Source organism: Corylus avellana, chromosome 6, assembly GCF_965113065.1.
Source record: "Corylus avellana chromosome 6, dhCorAvel1.hap1.2, whole genome shotgun sequence".
Classification (NCBI taxonomy): Eukaryota; Viridiplantae; Streptophyta; class Magnoliopsida; order Fagales; family Betulaceae; genus Corylus; species Corylus avellana.
This window is the reverse complement of record NC_142495.1, coordinates 11,512,438-11,533,628: the sequence shown is the minus strand read 5'-3', so window position 1 is coordinate 11,533,628 and position 21,191 is coordinate 11,512,438. Positions and strand designations below refer to the sequence as shown.

General features: G+C 34.7%; 2 protein-coding genes across 2 annotated transcripts; both read left to right on the top strand.

The window, feature by feature from the left end:
• The first annotated feature begins 2,377 nt into the window (after positions 1-2,377).
• On the top strand, positions 2,378-3,368 carry LOC132188251 (FCS-Like Zinc finger 17). Its single transcript, XM_059602667.2, has 2 exons — positions 2,378-2,692; positions 2,810-3,368. Exons 1-2 carry the CDS (start codon positions 2,433-2,435, stop codon positions 3,024-3,026), a joined length of 477 nt encoding a protein of 158 aa, XP_059458650.2. The 5' UTR covers positions 2,378-2,432; the 3' UTR covers positions 3,027-3,368.
• Positions 3,369-9,974: 6,606 nt separating this feature from the next.
• Positions 9,975-19,672, top strand: LOC132186667 (AT-rich interactive domain-containing protein 4). Its single transcript, XM_059600660.2, has 15 exons — positions 9,975-11,527; positions 11,652-11,840; positions 13,159-13,212; positions 13,402-13,490; positions 14,285-14,561; positions 14,715-14,771; positions 14,891-14,922; positions 15,253-15,388; positions 15,466-15,639; positions 16,902-17,519; positions 18,166-18,303; positions 18,376-18,474; positions 18,723-18,823; positions 18,922-19,012; positions 19,127-19,672. Exons 1-15 carry the CDS (start codon positions 11,375-11,377, stop codon positions 19,250-19,252), a joined length of 2,334 nt encoding a protein of 777 aa, XP_059456643.1. The 5' UTR covers positions 9,975-11,374; the 3' UTR covers positions 19,253-19,672.
• The last annotated feature ends 1,519 nt before the right edge of the window (positions 19,673-21,191 follow it).

Here is a 21,191-nt window from a genome sequence, read left to right as displayed (position 1 = left end):
TTTGCCTATCCTAAGGACCTATAAATTATTTTTTAAACCACAGACAATGATTTATAAATTAGACCAACTACATGAACCAATTTTGCATTTATCCTTTTTAAAAATCATTACTTTGTTGTAACAATATTAACCGTATTAGTGAGCTCGTGAAGGCCTATATCGTTTCCATTTTCGTATGATGAGGCTAATTATGTTCGTGGTTGTCGGAAAATGAATCAGGAATACTCACAGAGGCACACGTGGCTCCTCCTTGTCTTGGAGATAAGTTGATGTGTGACTCATACTGCTCTCTTAATCTCAACGTACCCCATCACCCTTATGAAAATTAGTGGACTTATCCATAATGGATTAAGTCTTTATTTGCAACCTTTTTAGGATAATTTTTTTTTTTTTTTTTTTTTTAAAAAAAAAAAGCAATTCAAAACACAATATATTATTTTAAAAAAATTATTATTATGTCACATCACAAAAAAAACAAAAACAAAAACAAAAACAAAAAAAACAAAAAACAAAAGAGGTTTGATACGGATACAACACAAACCCAACTCATGACCAATTTTTCTCCTACGTGTAAAAAAATTTTGAATTTTAAATCAAATTAATTGGTTTTTTTTTTTTTCCCAAATTTTTAGAATTCCAAAATCCTTTCTGTCAATTTTTTTTTTCACAATGGAACCTTAATTCCTCTACACCTACATTGAAAGCAAAGTTTTTGTTTTTATTTTTATTTTTTTTCTATTTTTCTTATAGCAACTTAACCATTCGATTTGCAAATCAGACTAATATGTTTTATTTAGATAATTTAAATAAATAATGCTATATACAACATTTTTATCTCACAATTATTTTACAATTGCGTACAAAAATGAATTCAGGAATAGTCATAAAAGCACATGTGGTTCATGTGTGACTCAAACTGCTCTTTTAATCTCAATCCTATCAGCTTTATAAAAAGAGGAATGCTAGGCTTACAAACAAATTAATTTTACTAAAAACAATTTACAACCTGATGTGACACAACATAATTGAAAATAAGATAAATTCAACTTTTGAGAAACTTAATTATATTGTGCCACATCATGTTGTAAATGAATTTTTTTTGTAAAATTTGTTTGTAAGCCTAACATTTTTTTTATGAAAATTATTGGACTTATCCATTAAATGGATTAAGTCTCTATTTGCAAATTTTCAGGATAATTTTTTAAAAAAACATAAAAAAATAAAAAAGAAATTCAAAACATAATATATTTAAAATTATTTTAATTCTTATGTCACAGACAAACGGACCTTAATTCATTTGACAACTACATTGAAAGTAAGGCTTTCGTTTTGTTTAGTTTTTTCTTTTTCTTTTTCTCTATTTTTCTTTGGAGCTAGATAGGTTGAAATATAATCCACGTACTATCATTACTAACCATTAGATTTGCAAATTGGATTTATATACTTTATTTAGATAATTTAAATAAGTAATGTTGTACACTAATTTTTATCTTACAATTATTCTACAATATTAATTTCTAACCAAACTTTAGTTTTTTTTTTTGAAAAAAAAAAGAAGCAAATGATTCAAAATAATTGTAAAATAAAAATATAATTTTTAACCATACTCTAACTCAATTTAAATAAAAGTAATTGTTCTTCACAAAAGCACTTTTCGAATTTGTTGGGATTTCCATGGACTAGCTAGTCCCACGCTACCCAATTTCCACTATTGTCGGGGATCCCAATCCCGATAGACAGGTTCAAAACCTTTCTATAATGGGGAGTGTTAGAGAGCCAAACAAATGACCTTAGAAAAAATTTTAAATTGACATGGCAGACCATAAGTGGTAGACAAGAGAGATAAAATTATATTTTTTTAATTTAAAAATCCTTGTCATATCAATTTAAATTTTTTTAAAAATTTATTTATTTGGCTCCCTAACACTTCTCTGGTACAATATCACCCGACATGTTTATTAATTTACACTCTCAATGATCCAACGGTCAAGATTATTGATTGCTACTTTCTCTTTACCCACCGTCCTTTATATGGTCGGGGACGGAAACGAAAATAATTTAATACAATAGTGCTTCACATTTTTCACGTTTCACATTATATTTAAACGTAGCAACACCTTTTGCTTTTGGTGGGTCCAAACAAAAAAGCTTTTTACAGCTCTTAATTATATATTATAATATTATACATTTATCCTTGGGAAAAACATGCGATACAAAACGCAGTAAACATTATTATAATATAAAACAAATAAAATCCAGCACGTGAAAGCAAAATTGCTGTCACTTTCTCCTCTTACACTACTATTTTTTTCTTGTGTGGGTACTGTGGACAAAGCGCCTTCAAATATCCATCACCCCTTCACAGCAGAACTCTCATCATATTCCCCTCTCTCTCTCTCTCTCTCTCTCTCTCTCTCTCTCTGTGCACCAAGATGCTTCCAAGGTTCAAGAGCCCCTTCAGATTGGAAGATAGCTATGGAGGCCATGCGTGCTCAGAAAAGAAGTCATTAGCTGTTGGGTTGCGAATCCTTGTACAGATTTCACATGGTGAATCCAACATCCTTGTGAAATCCGCGTTGAGGAGCTGCAAGCCCTCCTCTCAGACCAAACCCCTTGAATATTCTTGCTTTCTGAAAACATGTCAATTATGCAACAAGAAATTATGCCCCGATAAAGATGTGTACATGTACAGGTAATAATAACACATCAATAATTAATGTTAATTTCTTGGTTAATTAGAGATTAATTATCTTGCTCTGAGGATTGTTTATTGTTGGAGCTAAAATTGTTTGGTATTACGTTAATGCAGGGGAGACCAAGGCTTTTGCAGTATAGAGTGCCGGAGCCGACAGATTGCTTTGGATGAAATGAGAGAACTAGAAACTTCCACCAAGAAAATGGTGGCATCTTATAGGCATCGCTGCAACATCGGCCCAAGTGAGACTCAGATCCTCCTAGAAGAACTCCAACAGAGGCGCGAGCACAGGCCTATCCGTTGCCAACGAAATTGGGCGATAGTGTCATAGATTCATAAATCCAATTCGGGTTGAGCTTTATACGAGGCAGGCTCACGAGCTTCTATCGAAGTTTGTCAAGCCGACGGATTGTCGAACGGATTTATTTATTTACTCCCCTAATACTTTATAATCCATACACCCTTCTATTACTATTTAACTTCAGGAGGTTTAGATCCGAAGCTAATAAGTATGATGAAGATGATCGGTGGGAACAGAAAAGTTTTTAGGAGTAGGGATTTGTGTCGCATGTGTTTTGCTGTTTCTGTGAGTGTAAAAAACAGCTATTTTCGACCGAAAAGAAGCGGTACTTTTGTTTCCAATTCGATTGTAAGATAATTATGACTTATCCTTCTTGCCTGTCACTTTCTTTTCTTGTCTGTTACAATAAGGCCATTACAATTTACAAGTGGGCTGGCCCCAAATTAAGATATTTTGTGCCCCCATTATCAATTCTTTGATGTTGGCAGCAGCGTTTTCTAGTAGACAAAAATGGCAGCACTTCACCATTATTTCGTTGTTGGGCCACAAAGAGAGCTCCTACAGCATCCATGCTGGAGATATTCATGCTGTGTTTTTAATCTTATTAGTTTCTGTTCTAACCTTCACCATGATCGTGAAAGAAGTTTCCGAGAATATTTTTTCAAATAAATGAAAAACATTTACGAGGTTTTTAAACTTAATTAATGTCTGAAAAATCAATGACTACCATGTGAAGATTTGTTGCAATGAAAATCTAACTTTGCTAGATTTCATAATTTAGCCTCGTTTAGGAAGCCAACAATGGTATATATGTCTACAGTCTATAGCTCAAGTAAAAGTAAAGGTTGATAGCTGTTTGGGGCTGAAATGTTAGCCGTCCATGGTGTACCAAAATGGTTTGTCAATATGCTTGACATCTTTAAAAAATATATATATTTTTTTTTTCTGTACATACAATTCAGAGCATTCACATTAGTCTCACCAAATTTATCGGTCAAAATAATTAAAAATTTTACATTTCTTTATTTTAACTATCTACCTTTTTCAAAGCACCTACAATTTCAATATTTTATTTATACATTTTCGCTACTCTACTCAATGTTGCTCGGCTGCAAGTTGTTACTCTATTCAGAGCATTCACAGTAGTCTCACCAAATTTATCGGTCAAAATAATTAAAAATTTTACATTTCTTTATTTTAACTATCTACCTTTTTCAAAGCACCTACAATTTCAATATTTTATTTATACATTTTCGCTACTCTACTCAATGTTGCTCCGCTGCAAGTTATGCATGAAAGAAGTTGTTACTTACCTTAAACTTTCACTTCATTAGGATAGTTCAAAGAACCTAAACTTCCCAACAAATGAAAATGATTTGATAAAAAAAAAAAAAAAAAAAAAAAAAAAGTAAAATTGGTCCTTGTAGTTGGCCTAAATTAAAATTACAAATAACTCCCTATAGTATAAAAAATAATTTATAAGTCTCTGTAGTTGGTCTAAATTACAAATCACTCTATGTGGTATAAAAAATAATTTGTAAGTCCTTAGGGTAGACCAAAATAATAGTTTACTCTCTGAAATCAATTTTCGTTAAGTAACTTAACAGAATCTGTTACTTTGTCACGTCATACCCAATAAAAATGAGATATGTATTATTATTAATTTTTAACTTTAAAAAATGACAACTAAGATTTTTCACATCATTTTAGGACCCTAGCTAATATTACACATCAACCATCACTGTACGTTATACTGCTATAGTAAATTAACCTAATCTCTTCTATCCCAAAAGTTTTACTTCGTGCGTATGACGTGGAGTGAGGGTTGGTGTGTAATCTTAGCTAGCGTCCTAAAGTGATGTGGAAGATCCTAATTGTCATTTTAAAAGTCAGAAATTAATAATGACATGTCACGTTTTTATTGGGTATGACGTGGCAAACTTAACAAAAATTGATTTCAATGAGTAAATAGTTATTTTGGTCTACCTTGAGGACCTATAAATTATTTTTTATACCACATTGAGTGATTTATAATTTAAGTCAACTACAAGTACCTATAAATTATTTTTTATATCACATTGAGTAATTTATAATTTAGGCCAACTACATGGACCAATTTTGCATTTATCTCTAAAAAAAAGTTCATGTGTATTCTTCTTGAACTCTTCGTCTTTTTAAAACTTACAACCAAGAAAGATTAATTTGACTCAACTACTATTCACACGAATTTGTGTGTTATCTTGGAGAGTAGTTATCAATCAAATACATCATGATAAGGAACAACACTAACTAAATATCAAACTAACCAAGACCATATCTTACTTGGACAAGTCAACCACATTAGAGTCTTCTCTCGTTAGCTGCTCGAATTGGCTACGATTCGCTTACACCAAATTGCAAGTAATTCCCATTCTTGAAAAATAATATGCTCAACTCAGTTCCTTTTTTTTTTTTTTTTTTTTTTTTTTGTCATTTAGAGGTGTAATTATAATTTTACGTTATTTAAGTTTTTAATTTTATATAAAAGTGAATAGTATTAAAATTAAAAACGAAAATCTTAAAATCAAATAAAAATAAAAATAAAAGGAATGTTAAATATAATTTCCTCTCCTTTTAATCAATCTTATTGTTATGTATTGGTCTTGACACCACTAGAAATATGGGTTTATATAATGTTGGTACAGTTTCCGGTATGATGGACCCAAGGGCAAATCTGTAATATTGAGATGGTACGTTCTTTCTTTCCTGCAAAATAACAACACTCGTTAAAAGGATGCGCCAGGTCGTGGCCAAGGCATTCCTCCTCCGATGGTTAAGTCAGTGTCTGTGCAAACTCAATATAGACCTTAGTAGAGTATAAATCATGTGTATACTTGTTTATGTTATCTATGAGCCTTTTATAATTAGGCACTATGAGGATGGTGGTGATGATCGGGTGGAGGATCCGGGATTCTGGTCGTAATGGACGAAGAAGTTAATATTCTGATTCCCTGATCGTTATGGTTGATGAGAAACCGTTCATGCTATTGATATCGTTCCGAGAATGGTATGCCGCGGTTACCGTGGCTGGCGTGATCCAAAGAATGGCACATAACCGTCTATGTTATTTAAGTGTGGATCGTAACCGACCCATTGATTAAGCTATAATCAAGCTGTTAACATGATCGGTGCATATCTTGTCCATAATTGTCATATTCATTCATTGTGTACATCGTTGGTTCAATAAATGATACGAGTCAGGTGAGCATGGTCTTCCGAGAGTGTGAGCTGGGTGAAGTGACGTTGTGTTCATGCTTCCGAAACTGGGTTACTTCCTACAAAGCCCATATGAATGTGCTGAGCTTTTACCTGGATCAACGGGCTATGGGCTTGATTGCCAAATGATAGGCCCAATAACCCTAGTGTAAATTTAGGTGTAACATATAATAACATAGTTGTTATTTATAAGATCAAACACTTGAAATTGTTAAAATGCCTTGATCGTAATGCAGGGATGTGTTCCTTTATTTATAAATGAATAAATTACAATACATGGTTATCTCTTTACAACAATAGTATCCTATATGACTAGGTGAACAAGTAATTAATTGAGAAAGAAATACAATAGATTTTGATAATTGGAGCTTCATATCCTTTTTGGTTGTCGGACTACTTACCACCTACATACGTACCCCATACAAATTATTACTTTTTCAAATGGCTACTGTATTCAGATAGATTAACAATAAATTAAGGTCTACATTTAAGAGAGATTAAATTATAATGTTTTTTTATTCTTTGGTGAGTGAACAATTTTCAAAAAAAATTTCTGAGCACTGTTCACACTAACCAAAGACAACAAATTGCTGAAGCTGAAGGAAGAGGCGTTTAAGCTATTTCAGCAAATTGCTAGCTACTGTGAATACTATTAGGTTTAGTTCATTTTCCATTACTTTAGTTGAATAAAACTGGAATTAATCAAGATGTTGCACCATTTTGCAAGCCATGCATGAAAGAATTTGTTACTCACCCTAAACTTCCCAACAAATGACAATGATTTAATAAAAATATATTTCTTATGTTTTATTCTTCTTGAACTCATTGTCTTTTTAAAACTTACAACCAAGAAGATTACTCTGATTCAACTACTACTCCTACAAAGTTGTGTGTTACCTTGGAGATTAGTTATTAATCAAATGCATCACGTTAAGGAATACAACTATCGAAATAAATATCAAATTAACTTAATAACCTCGCTTCAAGTGGTATGATGTTTTCCGCTTTGAGCCTCAGCCCACACGGTTTTGTTATTAGATTTATTCCAAAATGTATCATACCATTTAGAGAGAGCATGCTCTATATAAGCATATCCCCTTGGTCACACACATGCAATGTGTGACGTCACAATTAACTTGTATAGTAAGCATATGACCGTTATTCCGCACGTACCGGTGTATCATGTCATACAATGTAATTTATTTATTTATTTCCATATTTTACATGCATGCTTCTACAAATCTCACCATTTTCGACATCTTGTTTAGTTAACATATGTTTTCACAAAATAGGATTCATAGTAATCCAAAATACATTTCATGACAGTTGCAAAGATGCATGCTTGGTACACATAACATAATCATGCTATTGAAAAAAAGTAACAACAAGTATTCATGTAAGTATGTACTCACTTAGGTCGTAAAGCTCCTCCACAAATTTTTCCAAAGGTTCCACATCCTCAAAATCTGATAAAAGTTAATATGTTCCATAGGGCAGAAAAGATACACTTCTAATATTTCATCATCATGTTAACATTTAAGATGTTTTGACCCTACTCTTTCCGCAATCAATGTTTCATGTTATGTATTTACTATAATTATTAATTGAGGTTATTACATTTTTTTCCCATAAATTATAACGCATTATCAATTTTCTCCATGATTTGTCAATTTTACTGCCCGACCTTATCAGACTACCATTTTCTTCTCAAAACCCCATTCCATTAATCAAAATCGTTAAATTGGATGGAATATTCTCTTTTAGATGTAAAATCTCATTAAAAGACAAAAATACCTCAAAATAAAAAATTCAAACAAAAAATATAATATATGAAATTTATAAATTAATTTAAAAACAACCGGCAGCCACCCCCTTTGGGGAGGGGGTGGCCAACAAGCCACCTAGGGGTGGCTCACCGCCACCCCCCAACCCACGGGGTGGCGCGCGACCACCCTCGGCCACCCTGGGGTGGCTCACGTGCAACCCCTCAGGTGGGGTGGTCGTTGGGCCATTCCTAGATCTCGCTGGGGGTGGCGGCGAGCCACCCCCGACCATTTATGGGGTGGGCACCTCCTCCCACAGAGGGGTGGTTGCTGGTTGGGAGCCACCCCCCAATTTTTTTTTAAAAATAGTTTATATATTTAATATATTTATTTACTTTTAATTAAGAATGATAGTATTATCATTCTATTGGTGATGACGTGATACACTAATGGAGTCCGCCAAGTATTTTGACAGAATTTGATTATAGGGACTAAATTGTTATTTTGGCTTATCCCGATAATCTCTGAATTATTATTATTTTTGTTTTTATATTACACAGATGGATTTTTAATTTAGGCAACCACATTGACTGATTTTGCATTGATATTTTTTCTTTTAGTTTGAGTCTCTTTTAACTGTTTTTTCGTTTTTTATGTTTACTTTTTTTTTTATTTTTATAAATTAATTTATAAGTGTTTTTTTAATTATAATATATTTATATATTTTTTTTAAATTTTTATTTAATTTTTTAATTTTAATTTTTGATTTTTTTTTTTAAATTAGTACGGATGTATTAATAATATATATATTTTTGAATTTGTTTAATTTTAAGGGTATTATATGTAATTTTTGTTTATAAAGTTAGGGTATTTAGGTCATTTCAAATTTTTTAATGAGTTTGATTGACGGAATAGAGGTTTTGAAAAGAAAATGGTAGTATGATAGGGTTGGGCAGTAAGGTTAACACAGTTCATGAGGAGAAATTAACAATGCGTTATAGTTGATGACAAGAAAAAGTAATTACCCATTATTAATTGCTTTGGACTTCCAACTAAGTACTTTTATGCCTCTTAGGCTCTAAGTTAATAAACCTAATTAATCTACCCATAACAGGTTGAGGCATTAGACTGATATTCTAGAGTTATAACATGGGAATATTTTTTAATATTAAAATAATATATTTTAATATTATAGTTAAAAATAAAAATAAAAAATATTAAAAAATAATAAAAAACACGGGTGTGATGGACACCCGTGTTCTCTCTATCATCACTCGATATTCTATTGCATAACGAAGAGAAAAAACATGTTCTTCACATTTTTACCATTAACTGCCCGACTTTTCACTCTCATTCCGATGAAAATATGTAAAAGATATCTCTTATAATTTTATATATATAAGAGAAAAAGGGAAGGGACCGACGCCAGAACACAACATAAAAAAGGGTTGGAAAATCCAACAATAAACCTTAATATAACCGAATCAATGCAAAAAAAATATAAAATAGAAGAGAATGCGTCAACGTTTTGGATATTTTCTAGTTTTTTGTTTTAGATCCATTTTCCTCTAATTTTTGACCCATACAGGACTTCAGGCCATCAGGGCAATACAAAGAACTCTCATTGTGATTTGATGAAACACGAACGATTTTGGGAGAGAAGAAGTAAAATAACCAACAACTATCCTACCAAGAATGGCTAAGAACTCTGTAATGTACAATTTTCCTTAATTTTCCCGATTAAAACGAACTTTTGTACTCTTTTATAACTATATATATATTTTTTTTAACAAAAAATGACACAGAAAGGCTCCCGTAATCAGCAGCTTCAGGTTCATATGTTTACAATTAGACGGTAAATAATGCTCCCCATTTTCCTCTCATGTCGACTTCAACAAAATTTATGTATACTCAGTCGACAAAGAACACCTTTCCTACTACTCCTTTCCAGGGATTTTGCGTCTAAAGGCGAGTAATGTTTTACACCGCACTTCGTGCGTGCGTGCGTGCGTGCGAGAGAGAGAGAGAGAGAGCGACGAGCGGGTGACGAACTGGAGAGCTTCGAACAAGTGGGAAGAGCACTCGTGTAGCCAAACGAAGATCAACAAGAAACCAAAGGAAAAAAAAATACATAACCGAAAGAAAGATATATCTAGGAGTACTAGTAAAAGTACTAATTAATCCTGAGCTTTTCTTTGACTTTTAATCTGTCGATTGGAGCACTGACAACGTTATTACATTCACAAAGTCCGAATCATATGGCCACCCACTTGATGCAAATTATCCTAAAAAACCTTTTATCTTATTGAATTTAGGCCCTACTATTTGGTTGCCTCAATCCTTTGAAGAAAAAAAGAGTCTTTCTGCTAGTACTTGTTTAATAATTGTTCACATTTACACCTTTGGATTTTTCTGTTCGGTTTCCAATCAGAACTTTTACTTTATGAGTTCGTCAAAGGCCCTTAAAATTGTAAATCTGTCTCTGTCTCTCTCTTCCCCTCTCTCTCTCTTCTTTTTTTTTTTTTTCCTAGTTTTGATGTTTGACCTGAGGTTAGATATGTGGTAATGTATTTGTCTGACACCCACTTTTTTAACATTTGGGAATAATGTAATTTGATTTTAGTGATTATGGGCATTTAAATTTTGATTTGTGTTTCTTTCGTGGAGTGTAATTTGTGAGATAAAAAAAATTCTTATTTTTATAGATTCTTTGTCGAAATAAAAATATTGGGTGTGAATTTTAAGTGCCTAGGGTTACCTTTTCGTACTTGCTTCTCTATTCCGTGCTTGTTTATGATTTTACAAGCTGCGTACTCACTTGGGTCGTCGATATTTCTTGATTTCCTCATCTGGGTAGTTGAAAGTCCTTTGATTTCCCATATGGGTCGGTCAGTTTTTCTGTTTTGTCATCTGAGGCGGTGAGTTTTCCCGTTTTTTTCCATCTAGGTCTCTGCTATTTTCTCGATTTCAGCAGCGTTCGACATTGAAATTGAGGGCTTTCTGTCGTTTTGATTCGATCAGTGAGGGGAAGTTGATTGAGTTTGCTCGTATATCTGTGATAAAGGTATAGGTTTTGGTTTGTTTGTTTCCTGGATTCAGTGATTAGGGTCTTCTAGTGTTTGGGTTGTGAATTCTTGCAGGATTTGGATTGTTTTCTGGTTAGATTTTTTGTTTTGCTTGTGGCTCTGGATTTGTTCTGGGTGATCTTCTCTAGGGTGGAAATTGGTACTGCAATTGAGGGTTTTAATCCAGTGGATGTCATGATTTTCGGATTCAACTCTTCTGTAAGGAGCTTGTGAGGCTTTGTTGCAGGAGATAATTGGGGTATCTACTCCCCGGGAAAGAAAACTTGCATTGCAAATGATGTTTCATCCTCAAGGAGCTTCAAAACAATCTTGTAGTCTTCTTGCTGTCACCTGTGGGGAAAATTCCGGAGATAAACTTAAGAAGGATGATGCAGAGGATAAGCCGAGATACCCCTTTCCGGAGTTGGTATCTTCTGGACGTTTGGAGGTGCAATATTTGATTTTTCGTTGCAACTTTTATGTAATGAGTATCAGATATGAAATGTGTCACATGCTTATATTTCCTAGTTCATTTTTCTGTGGCTCCTTTTACAATAGTTATCATTCTGCAGGTTCAGACTCTGACGAATCCAAGCAAAGAAGAGTTTTGTAAGACTCTGGAGTCATATAAGCCGAGTATTGTGTACTTGCAAGGAGAGCAGCTTGAGAATGATGAAGTTGGGCCTCTGGTGTGGGAAGGTGTTGACATTTCCACCCCTGAAGCTATATCGGAGATCTTTGCTACCGCATTGCCTACCGCTGTATGTGATATTATCTAAGTTGAGCATGCTAAATGCATTTCATTTTGTAATATTATAATTCCATTCTCCTTGGGGTTGGTGGGTGGGGGAAGAAGGAGAGAGCAGGAAGTTTGGGATTGCCATAAGTGGGCAGTGCATCTTTTGCTTATTGTGTTTACTATTTTGTGGGCTGGCTGGCTTGTTGCATGGATCTCGGCCACTTGCTTCCCTACATGATTGTTCTTTCTTTATCTTTCAGTATTGACTTTAAAATTTCATGTTTAGTGAACATCTGCATAACAACCAGTAAACACAGGGACATCTAGTTAATAGTGTCAGCAAGGTAATGCGAGATATTGCACCAGCTCCTGTATATTCTCAGTTTTAGAACACTGGTTTGCAATGGAATTCTAATTTTTTTTTTCTACTTTTAGATCTATGCTTGGAGTAATAGGGTTGAGTTATTAATTCTGAAGTTTATATTCTGCCTGTGGAGTCGAATGTCAGTATGTGCTAACTAAATTTTAACCTCAAGCTTTTGAGAAATATATTATACCTCCAAAACTTTTGGTTTGCCTTGGGTTATGGCTAGATGTGTAGTCGATCTGTATGCTTGTTGGCCGACTATCAGCAATACGCAGAGTGCTACTATGTGGAAGATGGTGACTACATGCCTTTTATGGTATTTATGGAAGGAAATGAATGATAGATGTTTTGAGGACCGTGAAAGGACTTTAGAATAGATTAAGTCATTTTTCTTCAAAACTTTGTAACTTGGGACAGCTGTCTATGTTTCTCCTTTAACAATTAGCTATAGTGATTTGCTTTTTTTTTTTTTTTTTTATTCCTTCTAGTTAGGTGCTTCATCTTGTATACCTTTTGTGTACTTAGGAGCGCCTTTATGCTTTTAATGATATTGGCCGATTACTTATAAAAAAAAATGATATCTTCAAATGTGTCTATTAAATTAATATTAAGCTAGAAATTGTGGAAGGCTTGTGGAAAAAGGAGAAGGTCAGTGACTAGAGACAAAATAAACATTAAATTTGCACTTATGCTCCTTAATCAACTGATTTAAACAACATGTAGCAGTGAAGAGAATTGCTAAGGAATTTTTGTAATGTTAAGAGCATAGAACAAAAGTAGTTCATGGATAATTTATGTGGTTCTACATGGTCTTTTTGTTCCTTAAAACTCCAATGCAGCTTATTCCCATTTACCATTTCTGTGCTCCAATTTTTGTTGATGATTTGTGTTATATGTGTCGGCATTTGTTCTCTTTGATTTGGTGACAGTACATTTGGCTTTTGATATGATATAATTTTTAATGTCTGTGCAGGTTTATTTGGAGATCTCAAATGGAGACAAATTAGCGAAAGTTCTTTACTCAAAGGTGACTTTCTTAAGCAATTTCAAATATGCATTTCAGGTGCTCACAACTAATGGTTGCCAAGTAATGAATAAGCTTGGTGTTAGCTACTTAGCTTTCAATTCTAGAGCTGCAAGCTTGCATTTAATGGTTTGATATAATTATAGTTCATGGAAAAAAAATTGATTGAATTGGCTTGCTTCCTTTTTGCAGGGGATTCCTTTTGTGATATATTGGAAGAATGCAATTTCTTTTTATGCTGCTTGCCATTTTCGTCATGCATTATTTTCAGTGGTACAGAGGTATATTATCTTTTACAAAGTAGGTGCTGGTAGTGGCTCTTACTTTGTCCCGTAATGTTTACTCAGTGTCTACTTGAGTTCTTGGCTAATAATTGCAATCTTGCTTGATTTATTTTTATATATGCATAAATACCAATAAAAAAGGTTTTATATATGCATAAATAAAATGTTCGTGTGACTGTGTTGTGTTACTTATACATGGAATGCTATATAGGAATTCAATCAACTGGGTTGTTGAGGATTACCTGCGTATTTTAGGCATTGTATGAACAATATCTCTATCTGCATGTTTGGAGGCAAGATAAATCATCTCTCTGGGTCACATTATATGTATATATTTTTTATGTGCACTTGCCCACATGGACACATGGATTTTATAGATTAATAAGATAGTAAAATGATAACTTAGAAAATTTTTGTATTTGGTTTGTTTGGTTGTTTTGCTTGTTTGCTAAATGGATTAATCTAATCCTGATTCAGACATTGAGGTTTGTCTAGATCTGTGCTTATGTGACCCCTCAGCAAGGGAGTCTGGCACACCTACCCACTTAATTTTCCTAGATTTATGATAAGTCCCCAGTTGGAAATCAAGTCTATTTATGCATCCTTGACATTAATCTATGGCGCTGATTAATTGTAGCTTATGGAAAGCACTCATAGGCTGCTCCGCTTGTGTTTTTTTTTTTTTTTTTGGGGGGGGGGGAGGGAAGGGGGGAGGGGTGGTGTTGGAGAGGTAAATTAGTAAGATATTAGCTTCAGATGACATTTCATTGTTGTCTTTTGTTGGATTGCAGTTCATCAACTCATACATGGGATGCTTTCCAACTTGCACAAGCTTCCTTTAGGATTTACTGCATACGAAACAACCATGTCCTTCCTGCTAACAGCCATAAAGTTATTGGTGAGCTGGGGCCATGCCTTCTTGGGGACCGTTTGAAAATCAATGTTGACCCCCCTGAGATGGATGTTGAGGGAGATGATGAAGGTTCTTTAGGTGCTCTGCCTGCTATAAGGATACATGATGATGATGTGAGCTTAAGGATTCTTGTTTGTGGAGTGCATTGCACATTGGTAAGCTGGGATGGATCTCTCTTTACTGGTCTATATTGTTGCTTCTTCTTTGCTTACGAACACATGGACGCCATTGTGAACTTAGACAAAAACAGCCATCCACCTACATATATATTTTGTTGATAGTTTGCTTATGAGTTGATTTCTTTTCAGGATGCATGTCTACTAGAATCATTAGAAGATGGCATCAATGCCCTCTTGAACATTGAAGTAAGTGGTGATGGAATGCCTGCACGGGTCTTGTCTGTGTGTTTATTATCATGTTTTTGCTGTGAGGACGTCTTGATTTTTCTTACTTAATTTCTTAACTTTTTTCTGTGTTATTTCAGATACGTGGGAGCAAACTTCATGGCAAGTTTAGGTATTATTCATCTTGGACATTGTTGATATGTACAGCGAATATCTTTATGATGTTACACTGTTTTGTCTCTTTGAATTCTTTTGGTTTCCATCAGCTTAATATTTAAAAATAACTGTGCAGGTTTGCAAAGAGGTGCTTATGCCCTTGTTTGCAAGAAAACCTGCTCTTATTTTGTTGCTCTGACACTTTTTGGGTTTTTGAACATCTTGAAATTTTTTTAATCTTTTAAATTCCTTGTATTTTGGCAATGTTTTATGAATACTTGTTTGGGTCCTCATTTTCTTTTATGTATAATTTTCTAATATATCAATTCCATTACAATTGGTTCAGTGCCCCTCCTCCACCTCTTCAGGCAGGGACATTTTCTCGTGGTGTTGTGACCATGCGATGTGATGTGACAACCTGCAGTTGTGCCCACGTCTCACTTCTGGTGTCTGGCAGTGCGCAAACTTGCTTTGATGATCAGGTAATCCAAAAGAATTTGTGTAAAGGTTTTGGTATTGGAGATGTTGGATTCTTATACTTAATGACATTGATCTTCAGCTCCTGGAGAATCATATAAAGAATGAAATTATTGAGAAGAGTCAATTAGTTCATGCACTGCCTGACGGTGAGGAGAACAAAATTACTTTCTCTGAGCCTCGTAAATCTGCTTCAGTTGCCTGTGGAGCAACAGTATTTGAAGTTTGCATGAAGGTCCCTACATGGGCTTCACAGGTATTTCAACCACCACTCTTTCTCTTCCTAATCCCCCCCCTCCAACCCTTTTCTTCCCCCCACCAAAACAAACAGTACCTTCTTTGTTAGAGTGATGTTATTGTTATGAATTTGCCCACACTCTGTTTCACTTCTTCCTTTTTGGTAAGCATTATGAGTTTCCTCTCAAGGGTTTTGCTTTTTCTTGAACATGCTCCTCAATTCCAAACTTTCAGCTTGATTCATGTAGACATAATTTTTTCAATATTAAATTGTCACTTGTGTGTAAATTGCCCTAACTTTTTACAAGTAAAAGTGCACCTGGACGGACAATGATTGTATTTTAATGGCTATAGAACACAAATCTAAAACAATGTTCAGTTGGCGTCTTTCTTTTTTTTTCTTTTCTTTTTTTCCCCTTTAGTCTGTAAACCTTCAGTTTGATATTGTTAATTATGGGGATCTGGATATGGGTGTGACACCATGGAGCTTAGATATAACTGCTGTAGGTAATGGTTAGAGATATCTCTATAAATGGCATCACTGTTTTGGTAGGCATTAAATGTTGCAAAATGTAACCTAGAAGATACAAGACTTTTTATTTTGTAAGTTCTAGCAGATTCAAAAGCACGGCTTGTAATTGTTAATTCTGATATTTAGACCTTTTCCCCTTTTCATTTGAGAAATGAGGAGCCTGGGATTGCAGCTGATTTAGTTACAAGTGGGCTGATAGCAACCTGGGGGAAACTTTATGGAAATGAGTATTTATTATATTTATGTGGTTTATAAATATGTAATTATTTGGTTTTCTTTGAGTAGTGACAAACAAGATGAAATATGTTGGGTTGTACTTTGATTGTTGGAAATCTTTATTGCGCATTAGCTGGATTAGTCTGTACCTTACTCTTTATTATCCTTTAAATGTTCATAAACCAAATTAGCACTTGGGGTGGGTTCACTGTTCACCGGCCAAAGCTGGAGTCAAATCTATACTCTTTCCATATATTTAGATCCTGAGGAGTTGGGACGTTATGATTCTTTAAGATATTTTGAAGTGGTAAGCATTGAGAATTATTAAGCCTTAAATTGAACATGGAGAAAATTATTAGAATTTCAGCTCTTGAAGATCAAGTTCTTTGAATTTTTAAACCTCGTATTGTATGGAAAATCACTTCTACAAATCTGAATTTTTCTCAGATAATCATAGTTTTTTATTAAGCACACTTAACCCTGTTGAGCTAGCACTTGATGTTGTTACCATGCTTGTTCTGTTTTGTTTTCAGGTTTTGAGGCAGCTAGCACCAGATGTTTCATTTCGTAGTTTAGTTGTACTTGGTGTTGCCAGCATTCAGGGATTGCCTGTTGCCTCTTTTGAGAGAGATGATGCTGAGCGTCTACTTTTTTTCTGTTCAAGGCATGGGAAAGATGCTTTTACAGACAATTTAATTTTTAGCAGTCCCCCTAGTTGGTTGCGACCACCTGCTCCTAGTCGAAAGAGGGCTGAATCAAGCCAAGGGACTGGCCCTGCTTCTCATGATGGTGCATCTAATAAAATTGATGAAGAGGTCAAGGACACTGGATTGCGGAACGGGGTTAGCATGCCCTTGCTCCCAGCTAGGAAAAGATTGAAGGTTGCTGCAATGAGGCCTATTCCCCACGTTCGACGCCATAAAATGACACCATTTTCTGGAATGTCTGAAGCAGATGGGCATGATGGAGGCCAAGCTAAGGCTAATTTGCCAGTTGTTACCCCCGCAAAGCACAATACTGTAGGATCAACTCCTCCAACGCAACGAAGATCATATTCAAGCTCATCTCAGGCTAAGCAGATTATTTCCTTGAATCCACTACCATTGAAGAAACATGGGTGTGGTAGAAGTCCAATGCAGAATTGCTCTGAGGTGAATTGTCTAATTTGTTTTTGCAGGACCAGTTACAAGTTTGGCTGTCAAATGTGGTTCTTTTGGGATTCCATTTTGTCTGTTCTTGCATATTGCATTAGGTTAAAGAAGAAATGAAAAATATACAAAACGAAATGATACATCCAAATTATAGTCATTTCTGTAGTGAAAGTGGAAGTAAAAGCTTTTACGTTACGAGCTTCATGAATTTTGTTTACTTGATCAAAATATACAATAAGTGAATTAACAATTTTTCTTAATGTACCAATATCTTACCCACGGGACTCGTTGAAACACAGTAACTCTTGTGGTAAATGGTCTCAAAATAAATAGATTGAAACTAAATGATCCAAAGTTTTGAGGCAAAGCGGGCATACATGTTAAAAAAAAAAAAAAAAAAAAAAAAAAATACTGGTCTTAAGTTCAAAGTACCTTATCACATTCCTACTCTGATTGCCTATCTCTTCGTGCTATATGCAAGTCCATCCAATCATGAGATATTATGTGGTATTCAGATCCTTAGGAAATCAAGTTCCAGATAACATTAAAATAGACTTTAAGATAGACTCTAGAACTCTTACTTCTACTCTGGACCCTAATTTGAGACATTTTCTTGTTTTCCTAAATATTTATTCTGCTCTTGCAGGAGGAGTTTCTGAAGGACGTGATGCAGTTTCTAATTCTTCGCGGCCACACTCGACTTATCCCTCAAGGTGGAATTGCTGAGTTCCCAGATGCCATACTTAACGGGAAGCGTCTTGACCTCTACAACTTGTACAAAGAGGTGAGTTCATTGCATTTTTCTGGTTTGAAAGAATTAGTACGCTTTCTTACTGAAGAGTTTGGGTGTTCTTAGGTGGTTACAAGAGGAGGCTTTCATGTTGGCAATGGTATCAACTGGAAAGGGCAGATCTTTTCGAAGATGCATAATTACACAATGACGAATAGAATGACTGTATGCCCCATAATCCTTTCTCTGATTTTTGTTCTTGATTTTGAGATATATCGGGATACAGCGTTTGCTCCTAGAGTATTTAAAGAAGCGGGGACATTAATGAAGCTTGGCTAAATAAAAGAACTCACATGTGGATAAGTTGTATCGAGCATATTTAGAATCTACAAGTTTAATCGTATAACACTCATCAAACACCAAGTATTTTATTAAACTTGCATTTGATGCTGGCAATCTATTTGTTTCGACAGGGTGTTGGTAATACGCTTAAAAGACATTATGAAACATACCTTCTAGAATATGAATTGGCTCATGATGATGTTGATGGGGAGTGTTGCTTGTTATGTCACAGGTTCGTACTTTTCTCATTCTTTGTGCTGTTTTGGTACGTATTAATATTTATGTTATATCAATTTTTGCTCACGTTGGAAGTGTACAAATGTTCAACAGTAGCGCAGCAGGGGATTGGGTGAATTGTGGCATATGTGGCGAGTGGGCGCACTTTGGCTGTGACAGAAGGCAGGGTCTCGGAGCGTTTAAGGTATCAGTGTTGCAACTCCATTAGCACCTGTAGTTTGTGACAACACAAGAGTTGGATTTGTTTCAACAAAAAAAAAAAACTATTGTTTTGTCATAATTTGTTTTCAACTTGCAGGATTATGCAAAAACAGATGGACTGGAATACATATGTCCGCATTGTAGCATAACGAATTTCAAGAAGAAACCGCAGAAAGTTGGAAATGGATTTCCCCCAGGGTTGACGGTAACACGACCACTGTGATTCAGTTTTTCATTCCTTTTCTTTTCTTTTCTTTTCTTTTTTTCTCTTTGGCTCACCAGTTTTGGGGTTTCATTTCCTTATATCACGTATGAGAGAGACAAAATTTGTTCGGCTGTTGGGTTGCATATACTTAGTTATGTTCTCATCCATTTTCATTGGAAGTAAATTTAGGGGATTATGGGGGGGAAAACACTAGTAGTAGAGAAGCATACAGGTCAAGAAATGGAGCATAACATTACAAGTAGGAGTTATTATATATCTTTGTTTTAGTGGGTGGTGAGGTATTTAGGGTAAATATGCCCCTGATTTGTGAAGGGTGGTTGTAAAATATTTTCATTTTCCATTGAACATTTGACTGATCCATGTAGCTCAATGACAATGATGGATATATCCGTTAAAACAATTCTCTTCATTCAGATATCCAGAATCGTAGACCTATATTATTGTTGATGTATACCCTCAAAAGTTGTTAAAAATAAATGTATTCCTGTTTTGTTCTTCGCTAGTGGTGGACGTAAGTTTTTATTACCGAACGCTCCAAAATTATTTTGTCTCTATTTTCTTGTATTCCGATATTTTCTTTAATTTTTTCATTTCATTATGGGAATCTTTTGGTCTTGGCTTAAGAAACAGTACAAGAACTCCAAGGGGTTAGCTTAGTGGTTGGACAGCCTGGGACTTTGAGTATGCTCCTCAAGGTCTTACGTCGAAACCCACCACCAAGTGCAAACTGCTTCTTGGGGCCATTGGACTGGGGGTTTGCTCTTTCAATTAACCGAGGTGCACTTACGAGAAACTTCTTGCTGAGGGCTTATGCACCCCCGGGATTAGTCAGTACTCGGTGCCAAATAAAATAAAATAAAATAAATAGAAAGTACTAGGACTGGACCACATCCATTACTCTAAAAGCATCCTTGGCTTTTTATCTCACTGCATCATTGTTTTGTGGTCTCGCGGTTGTAGATAACCTCTCTGAACCTGCTGGCTCAAGAGCACCAAAGAAAATGGGCAGGGAGAACAAAGCAAGAACAGTGGAGAAATGGTAACCACTGTTTACAAGACAAAATCACTGATGAAAAGAACAGTGGAGAAATGGTAACCACTGTTCACAAGACAAAATCACTGATGAAAAGGGTTGAATTGTCACACCACTTTAACATACAAGAATCAAATGACAAACAGAAATATGGGTTGCCATCTGAGAGCCAAATGCAGTTATTGCAGAAACAATCGTCGTAGACATCCTAAAAGAGATATATATAAGGGTTCATACAAGTGGATATAACAAGTCTATCAATCTCACTTCATAGGGGGCGTTTGGTGCGTGAAATGGTTATTCTATTAGAAAAAGAAATAGTTATTCCTAGAAATAAAAGATGAAATGAAATGGCTATTCATATTCTTCAGTTTGGCAACAATACATGTTTTCACCGATATTAAACCAAAATTATTAAATAATAATAAAATAAAAAAAAAAAAAAAAAAAGCCAAAACTCTGTTTATTTAAGATAGAACTTTGATGGCCAGCGAACTCTAGGTGGCGGATTTCGACAAACTCCGAGATGGATTCCAATAGATTTCAATCAAAATATATATATATATATATATATATATATATATATATTATGGGGTTTTATATATATATATAGGAATAGCTAATCCTTTTTTCTTTTTCTTTTTTTTTAAGGCTAAAAAGCTTACACTACAAAAATGCAGGGAATTTTTAACTAAGAGTTTTTGACGTGTCAATGATATTGACACATCAAAAACCCCTTTTGACGTGGGCCTTTTGACATTCCTCAACGGTTAAAACGGGGGTGTCAAAAATCCCAGATTTTTGACGTGTCTATAATGCCACATCAAAATTTTTTGACATGGGAATATCGCCACGTCAAAAGTTTTTGACGTGGGAATATCGCCACGTCAAAAAGTTTTTGGC

Bases quoted from the DNA above. Each gene is read 5' to 3' on its own strand.
- LOC132188251 (XM_059602667.2), top strand. From the start codon at position 2,433: ATGCTTCCAAGGTTCAAGAGCCCCTTCAGATTGGAAGATAGCTATGGA. The intron at 2,693-2,809 runs GTAATAATAACA...ACGTTAATGCAG, and splicing joins AAAGATGTGTACATGTACAG to GGGAGACCAAGGCTTTTGCA.
- LOC132186667 (XM_059600660.2), top strand. From the start codon at position 11,375: ATGATGTTTCATCCTCAAGGAGCTTCAAAACAATCTTGTAGTCTTCTT. The intron at 14,923-15,252 runs GTATTATTCATC...CAATTGGTTCAG, and splicing joins AAACTTCATGGCAAGTTTAG to TGCCCCTCCTCCACCTCTTC. The intron at 17,520-18,165 runs GTGAATTGTCTA...CTGCTCTTGCAG, and splicing joins CAATGCAGAATTGCTCTGAG to GAGGAGTTTCTGAAGGACGT.